Consider the following 15361-nt stretch of genomic DNA (forward strand, 5'->3'; position numbering starts at 1 on the left):
TGGAATCCTTTTAACTCTAACAAATGAAACATTTTATTGTCTGAAAAAAGCATTCCATTGACAGTTCAATGGATTTCTGCTTCAGCCATGTTCCTTCATGCTTGAATGGATCTCAAGTACCCCATTGATCCTGACCAAAATGTTGACAGACTGTAAGCCTGATTGACAGCCTGGGCTTCACTTCCTCTTTTGGAAACCACAATTGTTTTGCAGGGAGAGGGGGCCTGTCTCCAAGTTTGGAGATCAGAATGACCGGAGAATTTGCCCCCCTCCCATTTCTGAGAAACACATATTAGTGCTTTTGGGTTCTCTCTTTGTTTTTTGGACCTGCTGTTCAGAATATATTGAATATATTGCCTTCAAGAAGTCTATGTGCAAAAGCCAACCCCTGAATAATGTGTGATGTCAAGTTGACTGTGTATATTTCAGAACTTTGAATCATAGAATCCGACAATGCAGAAGGAGACCACTCAGCCCATCGAGTCTGCACTGACCACAATCCCACCCAGACCCTATCCCCATAACCCCCATGCATTTAACCCAGCTAGTCCCCCTAATAATAAAGGGCCATTTAGAATGGCCAATCCACCTAACCTGCACATCTTTGGACTGTGGGAGGAAAACAGCACACCCGGAGGAAACCCACGCAGACACGGAGAGAACGTGCAAACTCCACACAGACAGTGACCCAAGCCTGGAATTGAACCCGGGTGACTGGCGCTGTGAGGCAGCAGTGCCAACCACTGTGCCACCGTGCCGTCCTTGCTTTGCATTTCATGGACTTTTGCCACAAGTGAACTTGAACTAAAAGGGTCCAAATCTCTGTTGTTTTTAGATTGGGTACTGGAATGAATATGAAAGGCTGGTGACTGTCGCTGAGATGCAGCAAGTGAATGAATCAACTTCAGCTGAAAACAGAACAATAGTAGTCACTACCATAATGGTAAGTACAATCCTGTTTTTTTTTATTCTTTTCATTAACTTTAAAAAAATTGATGCATTTTACGTATGTTTCACTCTCTAACATTTGCCAAAAAATTATTTTGCAGAGAGCTACACAGTAATGGAATTTCTCTGACTGACTGTGAGAAGATATTAGTGCAGACTTAAATATAAGATTTAAGCTGATTCCCAAATACAGTAATATTTTACTGATGGAAATACTCTTCTATTCTCTAAACAGTGCATCTCAGTAAATTATTACCTCCACCCCAAAAGGGGACAGAGGTACTTTCACCGGTGTTCCTGTTTGTCTATCTGTTTGCTTGTTTGTCTGTCTGTCTGCCTGCCTGCCTGCCTGGCTACCTATCTACATGCCTGTGTGTCTGCCTATGAACAATAACTTCAGAAATCCTTAGCAGATTTCAACAGAACTTGATATGTAGGTTCAACGGGACGATACCTCAAACAAGTTCAATTTGGGACGAGGTCCAATAATGAAGTCAATTATTGCATGGTGACCTGTTTCATATTGTGCAACCAAAATTAATGTGGTGACTCTCCGTTATATGTAAGAATGTACACCTCGTGATATTCACTCTATGATAGAAACAACCACTTACCTTCTGCTAGCCATCATTAAGTAATGTCCGAGTGCTTTTGACGGATTTCTAATAAACTGGTGAAGTGGACCCTAGGCTTCAGCGGCAAGACCCCATGACAGTGCTAGCCTCACCAATGCCGGATAATGCTCCTGACCAACGGTTCACACTCTCACCATATCCCATTTGATATAATCATTCTTTCATAGACAGATCTCAAAAATCAATCTTATAACTTATTTCATATTACTAACATAGACATAATATTGCTTCAGAATATCGACTACTTGGCCACATTCCATCCTTGTATGCAATCAAGACCATCTTGAGTTGCATTGTAATGACATCAGATTAGCACTCTTACACGGAGCAATAATGTTAACCGCCTAGCAAATATCTCCTCCATTTTAATAAAAGGCTTTCACATCTTCACTAGAAATATCAGACAAATAAAAGTTTCACAATCACATTTACGCACATAGCAAATGGAGAAATTCCACCATTGCTACCGTGTTGATGGTCAGTGATGCACAAAAGAACAGTCTTTCAGTAATTCTTGTTTCTCCCTAATATATCCTGACAAAGAATGAATTGGCAATTTAGATTGAGGAATTCATTCATGAAAGGTTTTCTCCAGTGAAGTTTAGTTTAGTTCCTTAAAATTCCTTCTGTGAATCCAACAAAAAAGGGAGTGAAGAAAATAAGGAGCAGACAGGATTGCTATGTACACGATGGCATTTTAGCCTTTATGTTGAATGTTAAAAGTTTCAATTCTAATTATAATAGCATTTTATTTTTCTTTCATTGCCATCATTCTTCCAATGTTCAAGGTCTTATGTGTACTTTTCTCACCAAAATGGGTGATGTTGCAATGAATATATCATCACTAGCTGTGAAAATGTAGCTTTGAGTCTGTAACAGGGAAGTTCATTTTATAAATTCCACTTATTGCCATCGCTTCTATTGTCTTCTATTTTATTGTCACATTTTTCAAAAAAAGGCTCCCAATGCTGTTCAATAAATGTCCATCCATTTTGTATCTGATATTGTCACTTTTTTTTTCCACAAACGTTTCCTACACGTGCTCACTTTATTATCATTCTCTCGAAGTGGATCCGTCAAATTGGGCCAAGTCTCCCAAGTTCCCAGATATTGCAGTGGCAGTTATTGCATGAATGGACTCAACTGCTTTTTGAAATGTATTTCAATATGGTACCTCACAAATGCATTTTTTTTTAAAGTGAGGAAGCCGCCTTTGCAGACAACTGTCCTAATTCACTTATGTTGCTTTTATGACGGTGAATTGAAAGTTACAATTGGTTGTGTCATTAAAGAGCCAACTCATCTCTGGCACATGTGGTTTTGAAACCAACCTAGCCATGTTGGGATAAAGGTCTTACAGTTTCCGATGGCGGCAAGTGAAATGAACTTAAGCATGAGTTCCCAGTCAAATCTGCCCATCGTTTAAAGCAAATCAACACTAAGAAAAGTAATTTCCAAAATCATAGCCCCCATGGATGATAGCCTGCTAGGTTCCATTATCTGGGACCCACATTACTTTCTATCTCTTTATTTTAATCAGTGGAAAATTGTGAAAAGTGCTCTCAAATACAGAGGATGAGACTCCCTGGCAAGAGCACAATTTGTGAAATCACAGCTGAAGGTTTGGAAATGCGCTGTGTGGCATTAGTGAAAAACACAATAGATAAAATTCCTAAGTCTGCTCTGTCAATGAAAGTGTTTGAAAATAAAGGGGGTGATGCCTCTATTACAGTAGCGTTATCATGTTTACTGCTAATATTGCACAACATGATTTAAAACCCTTAAATTGCCAGTCTCAATCAAAGAGGCTGCAGGATGGCTGCTAGAGGGAATTGAAAGGTTACACCAGTGTCATGACCAGTCTTTCTGGAGGTTAAAATCAAAGTGCAATGCTGGTGATGAAAAGAGCAGGCTTTATTGGCACCAGACTCATCCTCATCTCGATCTTGCAGCCATTGAGGTGCAAAAAGTGAAACAAAATGATTCAGGATTCCATCCCAGGTTTGTGCTGAAGTAACTGAACAATAATGGAGTACTAATGTATGACTAGGATTAGCAAGCGAAGAATCAGCCAGTGTTGGCATGCCTATTACGAGGAACGATCACTGCTGGAAAATGTACAACTGTGAATATTGGATGAGGCTCAGCTTTGAAGGCCCTAATCCCAGCAGATTAATGGCAATTGGCATTTAACATCATAACACATGCCCCAGAAAGTCACTTGGGTGAGGGACCAGTGCCATGGAACAGTATCCAGGCTTGAGTCATTAACCTTAAAAAGGAGAGTAGAAAACTGAAAATGAAAGTGAAGATTGCTGTACCTGCAAGTGAGGATCTCCAAGTGATACAAATGAATAGCTAAACATGTTTCCAATGTATGGAATTAGCGGGCTGCTTTTACCTTGAGCTATGGTTTGCGGGAGGGGTGGGACGGTGGGGGCAAGAGCCACCATCAGTTGTGTAAATTTGTCTGCCCTGCCTTCTGCTAGAAGGCAGCGGGAATAATGCCAGTGGGTAGGAGTGAGAAATGTGGTACAACATCAGCACCCATGGAAGTCATAAACTAAAACTAAAGATAAGGTTAATACTGGTGGCGGAGTGGGTGTCCAAAATGATGCCAGTGATAGGAGGGAAAAGAAGGGCCAAGACCAGGATGGCAAAAAATGCCTGGAGCAGCATTGACACTCCTTCTGACCCACCATGAACCTTCACACAAATGTAAGAAAAAAACCTACCTTGATGTCTTCTGCTTGCGGTATGGCCTCTAGGCAGGCCTTACTGGTTGGTTTGATGTCCCACCATTTCACGTTCAAATGGTATCGCAGCCTTGATGATGTAACTGGTCCGTGGCTTTTCTGTGCAGGCCCCCCACCTCCCTGGAGTGGGCAATTCCCCAATGCCTGATCTGAGGTAATCTGAGATGGTCAGGTGTGAGTACATGTGAAGCACTGCCCTCAACCCCACCCCCACCACCTTGACTGCATCCCACACCAGCATTGGTTAAAATTTTGATTTCCTTTAGATATTAAGCAGCTGTGAATTCTGATCCTCATTGTAAACTATTGTATTTTCTGTGAAAGGAGGAATTATGGTAGAAGTTTTGAAGAAAGATTTACTTCATGTCTAAAATTATGAATGTGTTCTTTGGTAACAATTTGGTAACTGCTGATACCTGTCTTCCCCCAAAAGTATGTTTATTCCTAGTCATCACAAGCAATTTTGACCATCCAATGCATTATAATGTAGGATGTAATATCACAGAAGCATGGTCTAGAATTGCTTTGAGAGAGCAGGTTGAGGTCTTGCAAAACATTTCAGCAAGAGATTAAATGCATTTGGTCAAGTTCTTGAGATTGTACATTGTTTATGGAACGAGCATGCTCAATAGGTCAGCTGTCCTTTTTTTGTCTGTGCATTTTTACCTAATGCTTCGTACCAACAGTGATCCCATTGGTGTTAACATGATCTATAATAATTTCCTATCAGCACTCATTACCTAATGGTCTCTGTCCAAAACGTCCATGAAACAGTTTGCAGTAATTATAATAAGCACAGGTATGAAATCCTGTAAATGTACCAATCCCATTTATGTCAGCAAACTGGAAAACATTGTCATTTGGCCTTGAACCCTTTGACAGTAATGTATGAGCTTGATCCATTTATTCGTGTTTTTTATTGTTGCAGGAATCACCGTATGTAATGCTGAAGAAAAATCATGAACAATTTGGCGCAAATGATAGATATGAAGGCTATTGTGTGGATTTAGCTTTTGAAATAGCCAAGCATGTTGGCATTAAATATAAACTGTCTGTTGTTCCTGACGGTAAATATGGAGCTAGAGATCCTGAAACTAAAATCTGGAATGGAATGGTGGGTGAACTGGTATATGGGGTAAGTATCAATTTAAGAAGATGGAAAAAAAATACTTGTATATATCACATAGAAAATAGGTTGAAAATCAGATGTATTCACGATTATTCAAAACTCCTAGTGCACAAATAAAATAATTACAACAGGCTAGATGAATTTCTTCTCTGATGCCGGCACAAAGATCACTTCATAATCCAAGAAATAATGCATCTAGATATTAGGCAGTGAAAAAAATGCAGGACAGCACGTTGATCTAATTGTTGCAACGTCATGTAATTGCAAAGTTTTAACTCTTGATCCCAACAAGTTTCTAGATCCTGTCTACTGTAAGTTTGTTGGTATTCTGTTTCAATGCACTATACTGATAAAGTACGTTCCTAGATGGTGAACCTAAGACTGACATTGCATTTGACCTTTATAGTTCGTGAGGGTGAGAATCTCTGTTCAGTTTAATTCCCCATCAAACTCTCTTCAGCTCCCTTTCATATATAGTAATAGCTATAGTATTATTGGAATTATTTGTTCGTTATTTGCATTCATATTCATACTAGGACCAATTCCGTGATGATACATTCTAACAGAGCGTTTTCCAACTTTGTTCCACTGGAACCAAATTCTGGAAATTTAGGACCATTACAAATTAATAGCTGGATGTCATGTGCCTAAATTGAAGTGCTAATACAAAGTTTGAAAATTACATTTAGTGCACCTATATATTCCACAATCAAATGCCAATGAATCGGACAACTTGAAAATTAACAAATTCAGTAGCTCCAAAGAAAGTTCTGAATTTATAAAGTCATGCACTGGCCTCATGAAAGATCCTAATTGTAATCAACCTAAAGTAAATGTCACACATTTTTGTCCCTCCTTAAGTGCTCTTAGCATGTTTATATCCAGTACTCTAAGCAATTTTGCTCTGGTCTTCAGATCTCAAAAGTATGAGAGCATTTACTAATGTGTTGCAAGTTTCTGCATTTCTTTGGAAAATTATTGTCAGTTGCTGTTTGCTGGTGCATTTTTGTATAAAATTGCTTTTACAGGGACCTTTTGCTGACAATGACTGCTTAATTAATAATAACCACAATGTTCAGTGTGAGTATTGTATTAGGTCTTCCAGTGGCAGTGGTGGACATGGAAGAAGAAAAATTCAAGCAAAGGGAAAAAAAGCCATTGGTTTGAACTTCAAGTGTTTGGTACCAATTGGCCTCAACCCAGGAGCCAGGTATTCAGACCCAGGGCAAGTCTGAGATGATGCTTCTTCATCACCTACAGCTCACGAAAGTCATCTATTTGAAGACAACCTCCAGCTCAGATCCACCCCAGTAACAGTCCTTCCAGTCACCATGAAGGTCCACATCTGTGTTGATGTGTCAGGATCTGCCAAGACACATTTGTCACTTTTCACTCTACATGGACATCAAGCAAGTCACTGAAGCATTTTTGTCATTGTCCCCATGGAAAGGAGGCAAAAGCAGAAGAAATTGCAGTACTTTCATGACATGGGTTGCTTTCCAAAAGCAAGGCCTTACTGGTGAATCACGTGTAACTAGGAAGACTAGACAAATGGCTGAATCAAGGCCACCCTTCAGAATCCTTGTTTGAAGTGCTATTGAGGACCCTGAATAGAAGCTCATGCTTCCAACTAGATTATGATACAACATAAAACGAGAATGCTGAAACAGATAGTTTTTTGTCTGGACAAATAAGTGGCGACTACCCTGTAGTTATTATACAATGTCCTAAATTACCAGTGTTGCATCTTTGTCATGCAGGAAGATAAACCTTTTATAAAAGATGCACCCACTGGGCGGAATTCTCCAATCTCGTCCTTGGCGGACCCCATTGCAAGTGAGAACAGAAAATCTGGCATTCCAGCCAAAACTCCATTCACTCTCAGCGGCACCGGTAAAATCCCAGCCACAAAAGGGACGGAAGATTTCGGCCAGTCTTAATAGAGAAGCAGAATGAGGAAGGGAAAGAAATAGAAGGGGGGTGAAGATGATCTACAAGCAGAAAGACTGGTGCATCAATCATTGATGACAGGAATTAAGAGTTAAAATTTGTCCGACATGAACTCTTTTCCTCATAAATATTGACCCCATACACAATACCTAATCTCTATTACCGATACTACCATTTCTGTCTACACCCTTACTTTCAGGCAATAAATGTGCATGCTATGTTGCAAGGAAGATGCAACCAGTTTAGTTCTCTCGTGATTTTAGTGTTATATTTTTTCTTTCTGGTTTCAGTTGTGTTTCTTCCTATTTGAGAGTGGGTGGTGTCACTTACTTGTGCTCCCTCTCAGTAGGAGGATCATGTCATCTGATGGCATCTTGGTCCTCCTGAGGAAATCCACTTGGCATTGTTGTGGTGCAGTACCTCTTTGTGTTGAGTGATGCCAAACTGTTCCAACCCACAAACTGCAACTTCATCAGTACTCAGTTTGAGGTGGCTGGAGGGTATTGTCCTGCCACGGGTGATGTGTCATGTGCAACGTGGAATGTCAATCATTAGTTTCATTGAATGATATAACACCTTGAATTTTTTTTAAGTAATAAGAACAGCTGGAACTGTAAAGGCACAATGCTTTAAAACGGTTGCAGAAGTCACCTGACCTACAAATTGGCCAAGTTTCTAGAAGCCCATGAACATCAATTACTAGGGCACATGTCGAGGCAGTTCCCCAATGAACTTCGCACCTGCCATTGTCTGAACTCACTGCAGATGGTAAGGACAATAGGCCACCAAATCTCCTGATGCCAGAAACTCATTATGCAAGAAAGACGCTGAGGAACCCTCTCTGCTTCGATGACATCTTGATAGTTTTGGCAATGGGAGATCAAGGGCCCTATTTTACCATTTTAATTCGAAGTGCTGGGTGGACTTGAACCTGGGAGTGTTTCAGATCTGACTTTTAGACCCGTTCTGAGGCACCCCATACGCACTCTGCCTGAAATAATATCAACAATTCTGAATCACGCTGCTGAAGCCTTTGGGCAGGGCACCCGAAATCCTGCCACTCCAATCGGTGCCTCCAACTGCGCATGCGCAGAAAAAAAATGATGGAATGCGGCTCCCCTGCCACATCACTCCCAGGCCGGATAATGCTCCCACATACATTGTACCACCCCCACAACATTACTGGCCCCCTTATCCCGCACCCCCTCCGCCACCCAGACCGATCTTGCAGGCCACTCCCCCCCTTCCCCCCCCACCGATCTCAGGCAGAGTGGCAGCAGACTTCCCCATCCCCCCCACCAATCACAGGTAGAGTGGCAGCAGACCCACCTTCCCCCATCCCCACTGATCTCAAGCAGACTGCCGTTGGACCCACCTTCCCTCCCACCCACCAGTCACAAGCAGAGAGCTGTTGGATGCTCAGCACTTACCTCCTCACTAACTGGAGCGCCCGAATCGGACTTTTGTAGAGCATGTCTGTTTCGTGCCAAATCTGGATGGGTGAACGCTGTGGTAAAGGGGGAAGTGCCAGTAAGGTTCGGCGTGCAGCCCATTAAGTCAATTTAAATACATGCAAATGCATTTAAATGGCCATCACGCCCATTTCGGGCCCAATCGCGGCCATTTTCGGGCCTTGGTGAAGGGGGAACCAGCAAGGAGGCAGGCACAGATCGCGCTACTCATCTCATGCCTGACTTTACCAAGTTTTCACGCCTGAAAATAGGCGCAACTTGATGGTAAAATGGGCCCCCAAATCTCCTTCATTAATACGGTTGCTCTCTATTATACGCCAATAGCAGCTGTCTCCTGACTGGAACCCAATGAGTGAAAATCTATGAGTATAAGCTTGTCTGATTGTTACAGCAAAGGAGGAGGCTGCAGATTGTACCAACCCAGTAGACTGCAAAATGTAATATCATCTCTCACTTCATGCTGTCCTCAAGTTTGAACCCAATCTCAGTATATTTTGGAATACATCGCAGAGACAGAGAATTCTAACTGAAAGAAACTTTACCTGCCATAGCATCAAATTTGGAAAAAGACAGATTACTGTTTACAAAGAGACTCTCTCTAGTAAAACAACCAGCTTATTGGGCTGCAAATCCATTCCAATTTCAAGACCACCAAAAGAATGCCGGAACATATATTTACTTTCCTTCCAATGGACTTTAACTCTTATTGATTCCACCTCCTCTAAAACTTGTTCTGATATGCATGCTCGTGTATGTGTCTAGCTATGTGTTTGTGTATTTGCATGTGTGTGTGTGCGTGTACGCATGTGTGTGTGTTTCATAGGATTTGGGATATGCTTCTAAATAAGTGTTACACTTTAACCTGAGTGAGGTTTTAACAATAAATCTAACTCCATACAGTGCGGCCCCGTTATAACGCGATGGTTGGGGTCCATAAAATGTTATCGCGGAAAAAGCGGGGTCGCGCTAAATCGGGGTCGCGCTAAATTTGCCAATTCTTTGCGGGAAAAAAAAGTCCAATGATTCATCACGTTATATCGGAATTCGCGCTAAATCAGGGCGCGTTAATTCGGGGTTCCACTGTACTTGTTAACTCGAGATCTGAGTGGTATATTTCATACGGGCAAGTACATATTGATTTAGTTGTCTGGTTGTACCGAACTTGCTGAAAAAGAGACAAGGGGCGTGATTTTACGGCTTAGCTCGTCTCAAAACCATAAAATCCCACCTGAGGTCAAAGGACCTTTGCATGCTCCACCATTCGCCCGCATTGACTCCCGGGGCGGGCTGGGCAGTAAAAGTCCGGCCAAGATATCAAAGCTTTTCACCTTGCACTCATCAGGATAGATCACAAGATAAACCAACAGTAAAGAGAATAACAACTTATACTGTATGAGAAGACAGTGCTGATTGGTTGGCAAGTAGACTCTGGTAGAGGTGTTGCCATAGAGAATGCAACAGAGAACAGTTAACTGCCCAGCTTTTGTTCAAATTCAAACCAGATAGGTTGACTATGGTTGGTCAAGGCATTGCCATGGGAATGAATAAGGGAATGGCTGTCTCTCGAGCTTTTGTTTCGTTGGAAAAGATGCAATGCATGGAAATGCTCCTTCTGTCTGCAAAGAACAGGGCTCTATGTGTAAATGTATGTGGCTTCTAGCATGTGTAGTTGAGGCACACTGCATGGCCAACTGACAATCTTAAATTGGTTTTCAGTGTAATTCTTAGCACAATGCTAATTAGCAAGTATTGTCCAATCTTGGAATCACATCTAATGTTGGGCACTAAGTTTTGAGTTTTGCAAGGACAGGCTGGTTGGGTACAGTCAGTACCTTGCCTGTTGTGAACAGTGGATGGGACACATTGTTTGATACAATCTGCCCATCAATGGGATGCATGGCTTATACACCTGGCATCACACCGTCACATTTGTGCAATAGCTAGAATGTGCTTTAGGTTCGATAGGAGCATCCCGTTAATGGAGCATAATCACTCATGTTGCTACTGCATAATAACAGCAGGCAACAGCTAGCTTTACTGTTGCTCAAATTTTTGAAACACCTTATCCTGCCAATGTAATCTGAGGTAGACTGGGCATTTTCCAGGGCTGAAAGTGGGGGCATTGGGCCCATTCACAAGTTTGTGCGATGTACAGCAAGCAATAATTTGATCAGGGTGGCCACTATCGCCAGGATGGCTTTGATGTGTCCTATTTCAACATCAAGCTTGCACACAGAGTGAATGGCTAGGGCTCTATTTGTGAAGTTGCCAGCAAAACCGGTGTTATAGCATGTGGCGTTGGAGAAATCCCAATGTATATGTTTACCAGTGAAGGTAGGCCTGCAGGTGGTGTTGCTAAAATTGAACTTAACTCATGAGTTGTTGGGTTCATAGTTCAGTGAACACAGATACAGACCTTGGCAGAGCATCTAGATCGCTATGATATCGTGACACAGTGCAAATGTCTGTGTGTGGCTAGTGAATGGGCTAGCAGTTTTGAGCAATCACATAGTCATGGCATTACTATCGATAGCAATGCTGTGTCCATGTGCTCGTTTGATATTGCTAGTCTATACACTAATGTATCGCTCGAGGAAGCCAATGGATGTTTGCACCGCACCATTATATAATGGTGAGCTAGATGCACTGCCAATGTCTGCATCTGGATTTATTGAACTTAGGGACTCAGGGCCTCATGAGTTGAGTTCAGTTTTAACAACACCATGCAAGCCCAAATAGATGGTATTGCCATGAAATCACCTCCAGGCCCAGCTCTCACAAACAACTTTCTCAGTTTCCATGAGAAACACATTTTCAATGGAATGACACCTAACCTCCTCTCCCTTGCATAGAAACATAGAAAACTACAGCACAAAACAGGCCCTTCGGCCCCACAAGTTGTGCCGAACATATCCCTACCTTTTAGGCCTACCTATAACCCTCCATCCTATTAAGTCCCATGTACTCATCCAGGAGTCTCTTAAAAGACCCTATTGAGTTTGCCTCCACCACCACTGATGGCAGCTGATTCCACTCGCCCACCACCCTCTGTGTGAAAAACTTTCCCCTAACATTTCCCCTGTACCTACACCCCAGCACCTTAAACCTGTGTCCTCTCGTAGCAGCCATTTCCACCCTGGGAAAAAGCCTCTGAGAGTCCACCCGATCTATGCCTCTCAACATCTTATACACCTCTATTAGGTCTCCTCTCATCCTACGTCTCTCCAAGGAGAAAAGACCGAGCTCCCTCAGCCTATCCTCATAAGGCATGCCACTCAATCCAGGCAACATCCTTGTAAATCGCCTCTGCACCCTTTCAATCTTTTCCACATCCTTCCTGTAATGAGGTGACCAGAACTGAGCACAGTACTCCAAGTGGGGTCTGACGAGGGTCTTATATAGCTGCATCATTATCCCCGGACTCCTAAACTCAATCCCTCGATTGATAAAGGCCAGCACACCATACGCCTTCTTAACCACCTCATCCACCTGTGGGGCCAATTTTAGAGTCCTATGGACCCGGACCCCAAGGTCCTTCTGATCCTCCACAGTACTAAGAGTCTTTCCCTTTATATTGTACTCCTTCATCCCATTTGACCTGCCAAAATGGACCACTATGCATTTATCTGGATTGAAGTCCATCTGCCACTTCTCCACCCAGTCTTGCATCCTATCTATGTCCCTCTGTAACTTCTGACATCCCTCCAGACTATCCACAACCCCACCAACCTTCGTGCCATCGGCAAACTTACCAACCCATCCCTCCACTTCCTCATCCAGGTCATTTATGAAAATGACAAACAGCAAGGGTCCCAGAACAGATCCCTGGGGCACACCACTGGTGACCGACCTCCATTTAGAAAAAGACCCATCTATACACACTCTCTGCCTCCTTTGGGCAAGCCAGTTCTGGATCCACAGGGCAGCAGCCCCTTGGATCCCATGCCCTCTCACTTTTTCTAGAAGCCTTGCATGGGGGACCTTATCGAACACCTTGCTAAAATCCATATAAACCACATCTACCGCTTTCCCTTCGTCAATGTGTTTAGTCACATTTTCGAAGAACTCCACCAGGCTCGTAAGACACGATCTGCCTTTGACAAAGCCATGCTGAGTATTCTTGAGCATACTAAACCTCTCCAAATGCTCATAAATCTTGTCCCTCAGGATCTTCTCCATCAGCTTACCAACCACTGAGGTTAGACTCACCGGTCGGTAATTTCCTGGGCTATCCCTATTCCCCTTCTTGAAAATAGGAACCATATCCTCAATCCTCCAATCCTCTGGCACCTCTCCCGTCTCCATCGACGACGCAAAGATCATCGCCAGAGGCTCTGCAATCTCTTCCCTCACCTCCCACAGTAACCATGTTTCCAATATATCGATAAAGTACGGGATTTTACAGCATCACTCATCCCAAACCGTAAAATCCCACCCGAGGTCAATGGACCTTCCCATTGTCCACCCCTCGCCCGCCCTGATTCCCATGCGGGCGGGACGGTAGAATTCTGACGGATATGTTTGCTTTATTTAAATCCACAGCTGCGAGTAAGAATCTCCTTACACATCTTAATAGGCTCCATCCTGCGCTCAAATTCACTTTTGAAATGGAGCAGTTAAATGAACTCCCTTTCCTTTAGGCATTAGTTGAGAAATCTACCAACGAGTCCTCTACTACTGTCTACCACAAGCCCACCTTCACTGGTCAATTTGCACATTGGAATTTCTGCAGCTCCACGTGCTACAAGATTGGTCTCATTAGCAACTTCATAAATAGAACCTGAGCCATTCACTCACCATGCAAGCTTGATCTTGAAATAAGGCACATCAAAGCCATCCTGCAGGATATGGCTACTCTGATCGGATCATTGCTTGTTGTAAATTGCACAACTCATGAATGGGACTAATACTGCCACTCTTGGCCTTGGAAAGTGCCAGTATATGTTTGGTTACCCCAGAGGGGCTGTGACTATGCAATACCGTACAAGTGGTATGCTCCAGGAAGCTGCCGTCAAGCCAAAAGGACATCCTGCATATCACACAAATGAGCAACATGGTATATGAATTTCAGTGCTGGTAGGATGCCAGGCATGTAGGCCATTTGTCCCAATAACTAACAGGTTAAATCAAATAGCGCATCCATGCTGTCATAAGAAAGGGCTGGAAAACATACAGTCCACGGATCATGTGACAACTCTACAACCATCTGTAGATAGCCGCAAAGGACTGAGTTCCAAATCTGATGAATACTCTGACTGCAACAATTGAGACCGTGGGCTCCAACTTACAGGAAGCATTTGAATACTAGCTTGGAGATGCTGAAGGATTAGCTCGAGTTTATCTTGATGGCTGCCTTCACACTAAGTGATCAACAGTGGTCAACCCCCATTCAAATCCCCAGCCATTCACAAGAAATCTTAACAGCTGCGACATGCCAGAAGAAGACAAATGAAGCAATAACCTCTCAGAGTTATTGGAACCAAGTCCAGAGGGGTGAACAGCATAGATGTAAAAGCCACACTTCTGTATAGTATCTGACACACAGTGCAGGGAATCTGGAACATTGTCAAAAAAAAACTATTTGAAGCGCTTTGACTCATTAAGATTGTTTTTTTTTACTTCACAATTAACCTTAGTAATGTTGGTGCAATCAATGCTTATGGCAAACAGAGATTTACACCGGAAACCCTTGACCTTGTCCACGGCTGGGATTCTCCAGTGCCGCTGAAGGGAATGGGGTTTAGGCTGAGCGCCAAATGCTCCATTCTCGCTGGCATTGGACGATCAAGATTGGAGAATCCTGCCCACAGCTTAAGTTGTCAGTTTGTACCCTGGCATTGCTTTCCACACAAGAGGATTTCCTTATCTGCATCCAAAATCTACGAGTGAACAAAATAGCAGAGAAACCTTCTCATTCAGGAGACCAGAGTGAAGTGGTTGACACACCTGGAATATAAGCCTTAAGATGTTTGGCTCCCATCTACATAAAATCGGCAAGCGACAGAAACTAAGCAGGTGTTTCAAAGCAGCTGGCCAGCCGGAGGTCATGGAACAATTGGCAAGCTCCTGCACTGACGAGGGCAGACAAATTGCAAACACCAGTTCGTAGCAGACCACTGTACCTCTGTGAAGCCAGGACAAGTTGTTTCTTTTGGATTCTGATTGATATGTATGAAAATTATATCACTTACCTTTTTGTTTGGTGTCACCAGACCCAGAGAAACTGAGCAGAGTTCAAAAACAGAAAATGCTGGAAAATCTCAGCAGGTCTGACAGCATCTGTGGAGAGAGAATAGAGCCAACATTTCGAGTCTGGATGATCCTTCATCAGAGCTAAGAGCAAAGAAAATCAGAAGAGATTTATATTATGAGGGTGGGGGGAGGTGTGTAATTGGAATGTAAATGAGGAAGAAGAAAGCTGAGAAAGGTGGTAAAAGTGTCCATTAAGTGATCAGAATTTGTGAATGGCAG

At 42.8% G+C, this 15361-nt stretch overlaps 1 protein-coding gene across 1 annotated transcript in view; it reads left to right on the plus strand.

The window, feature by feature from the left end:
• LOC144492349 (glutamate receptor 3-like) overlaps positions 1-15361 on the plus strand; it is a 400257-nt gene that overhangs the window by 269303 nt on the left and 115593 nt on the right. The window contains exons 9-10 of the mRNA XM_078210344.1: positions 836-943; positions 5268-5474. Coding sequence (XP_078066470.1) covers positions 836-943; positions 5268-5474 — 315 coding nt within the window. The remainder of the gene's footprint in view (positions 1-835; positions 944-5267; positions 5475-15361) is intronic.

Source organism: Mustelus asterias, chromosome 4 (genome assembly GCF_964213995.1).
Source record: "Mustelus asterias chromosome 4, sMusAst1.hap1.1, whole genome shotgun sequence".
In the NCBI taxonomy this organism is placed as follows: domain Eukaryota; kingdom Metazoa; phylum Chordata; class Chondrichthyes; order Carcharhiniformes; family Triakidae; genus Mustelus; species Mustelus asterias.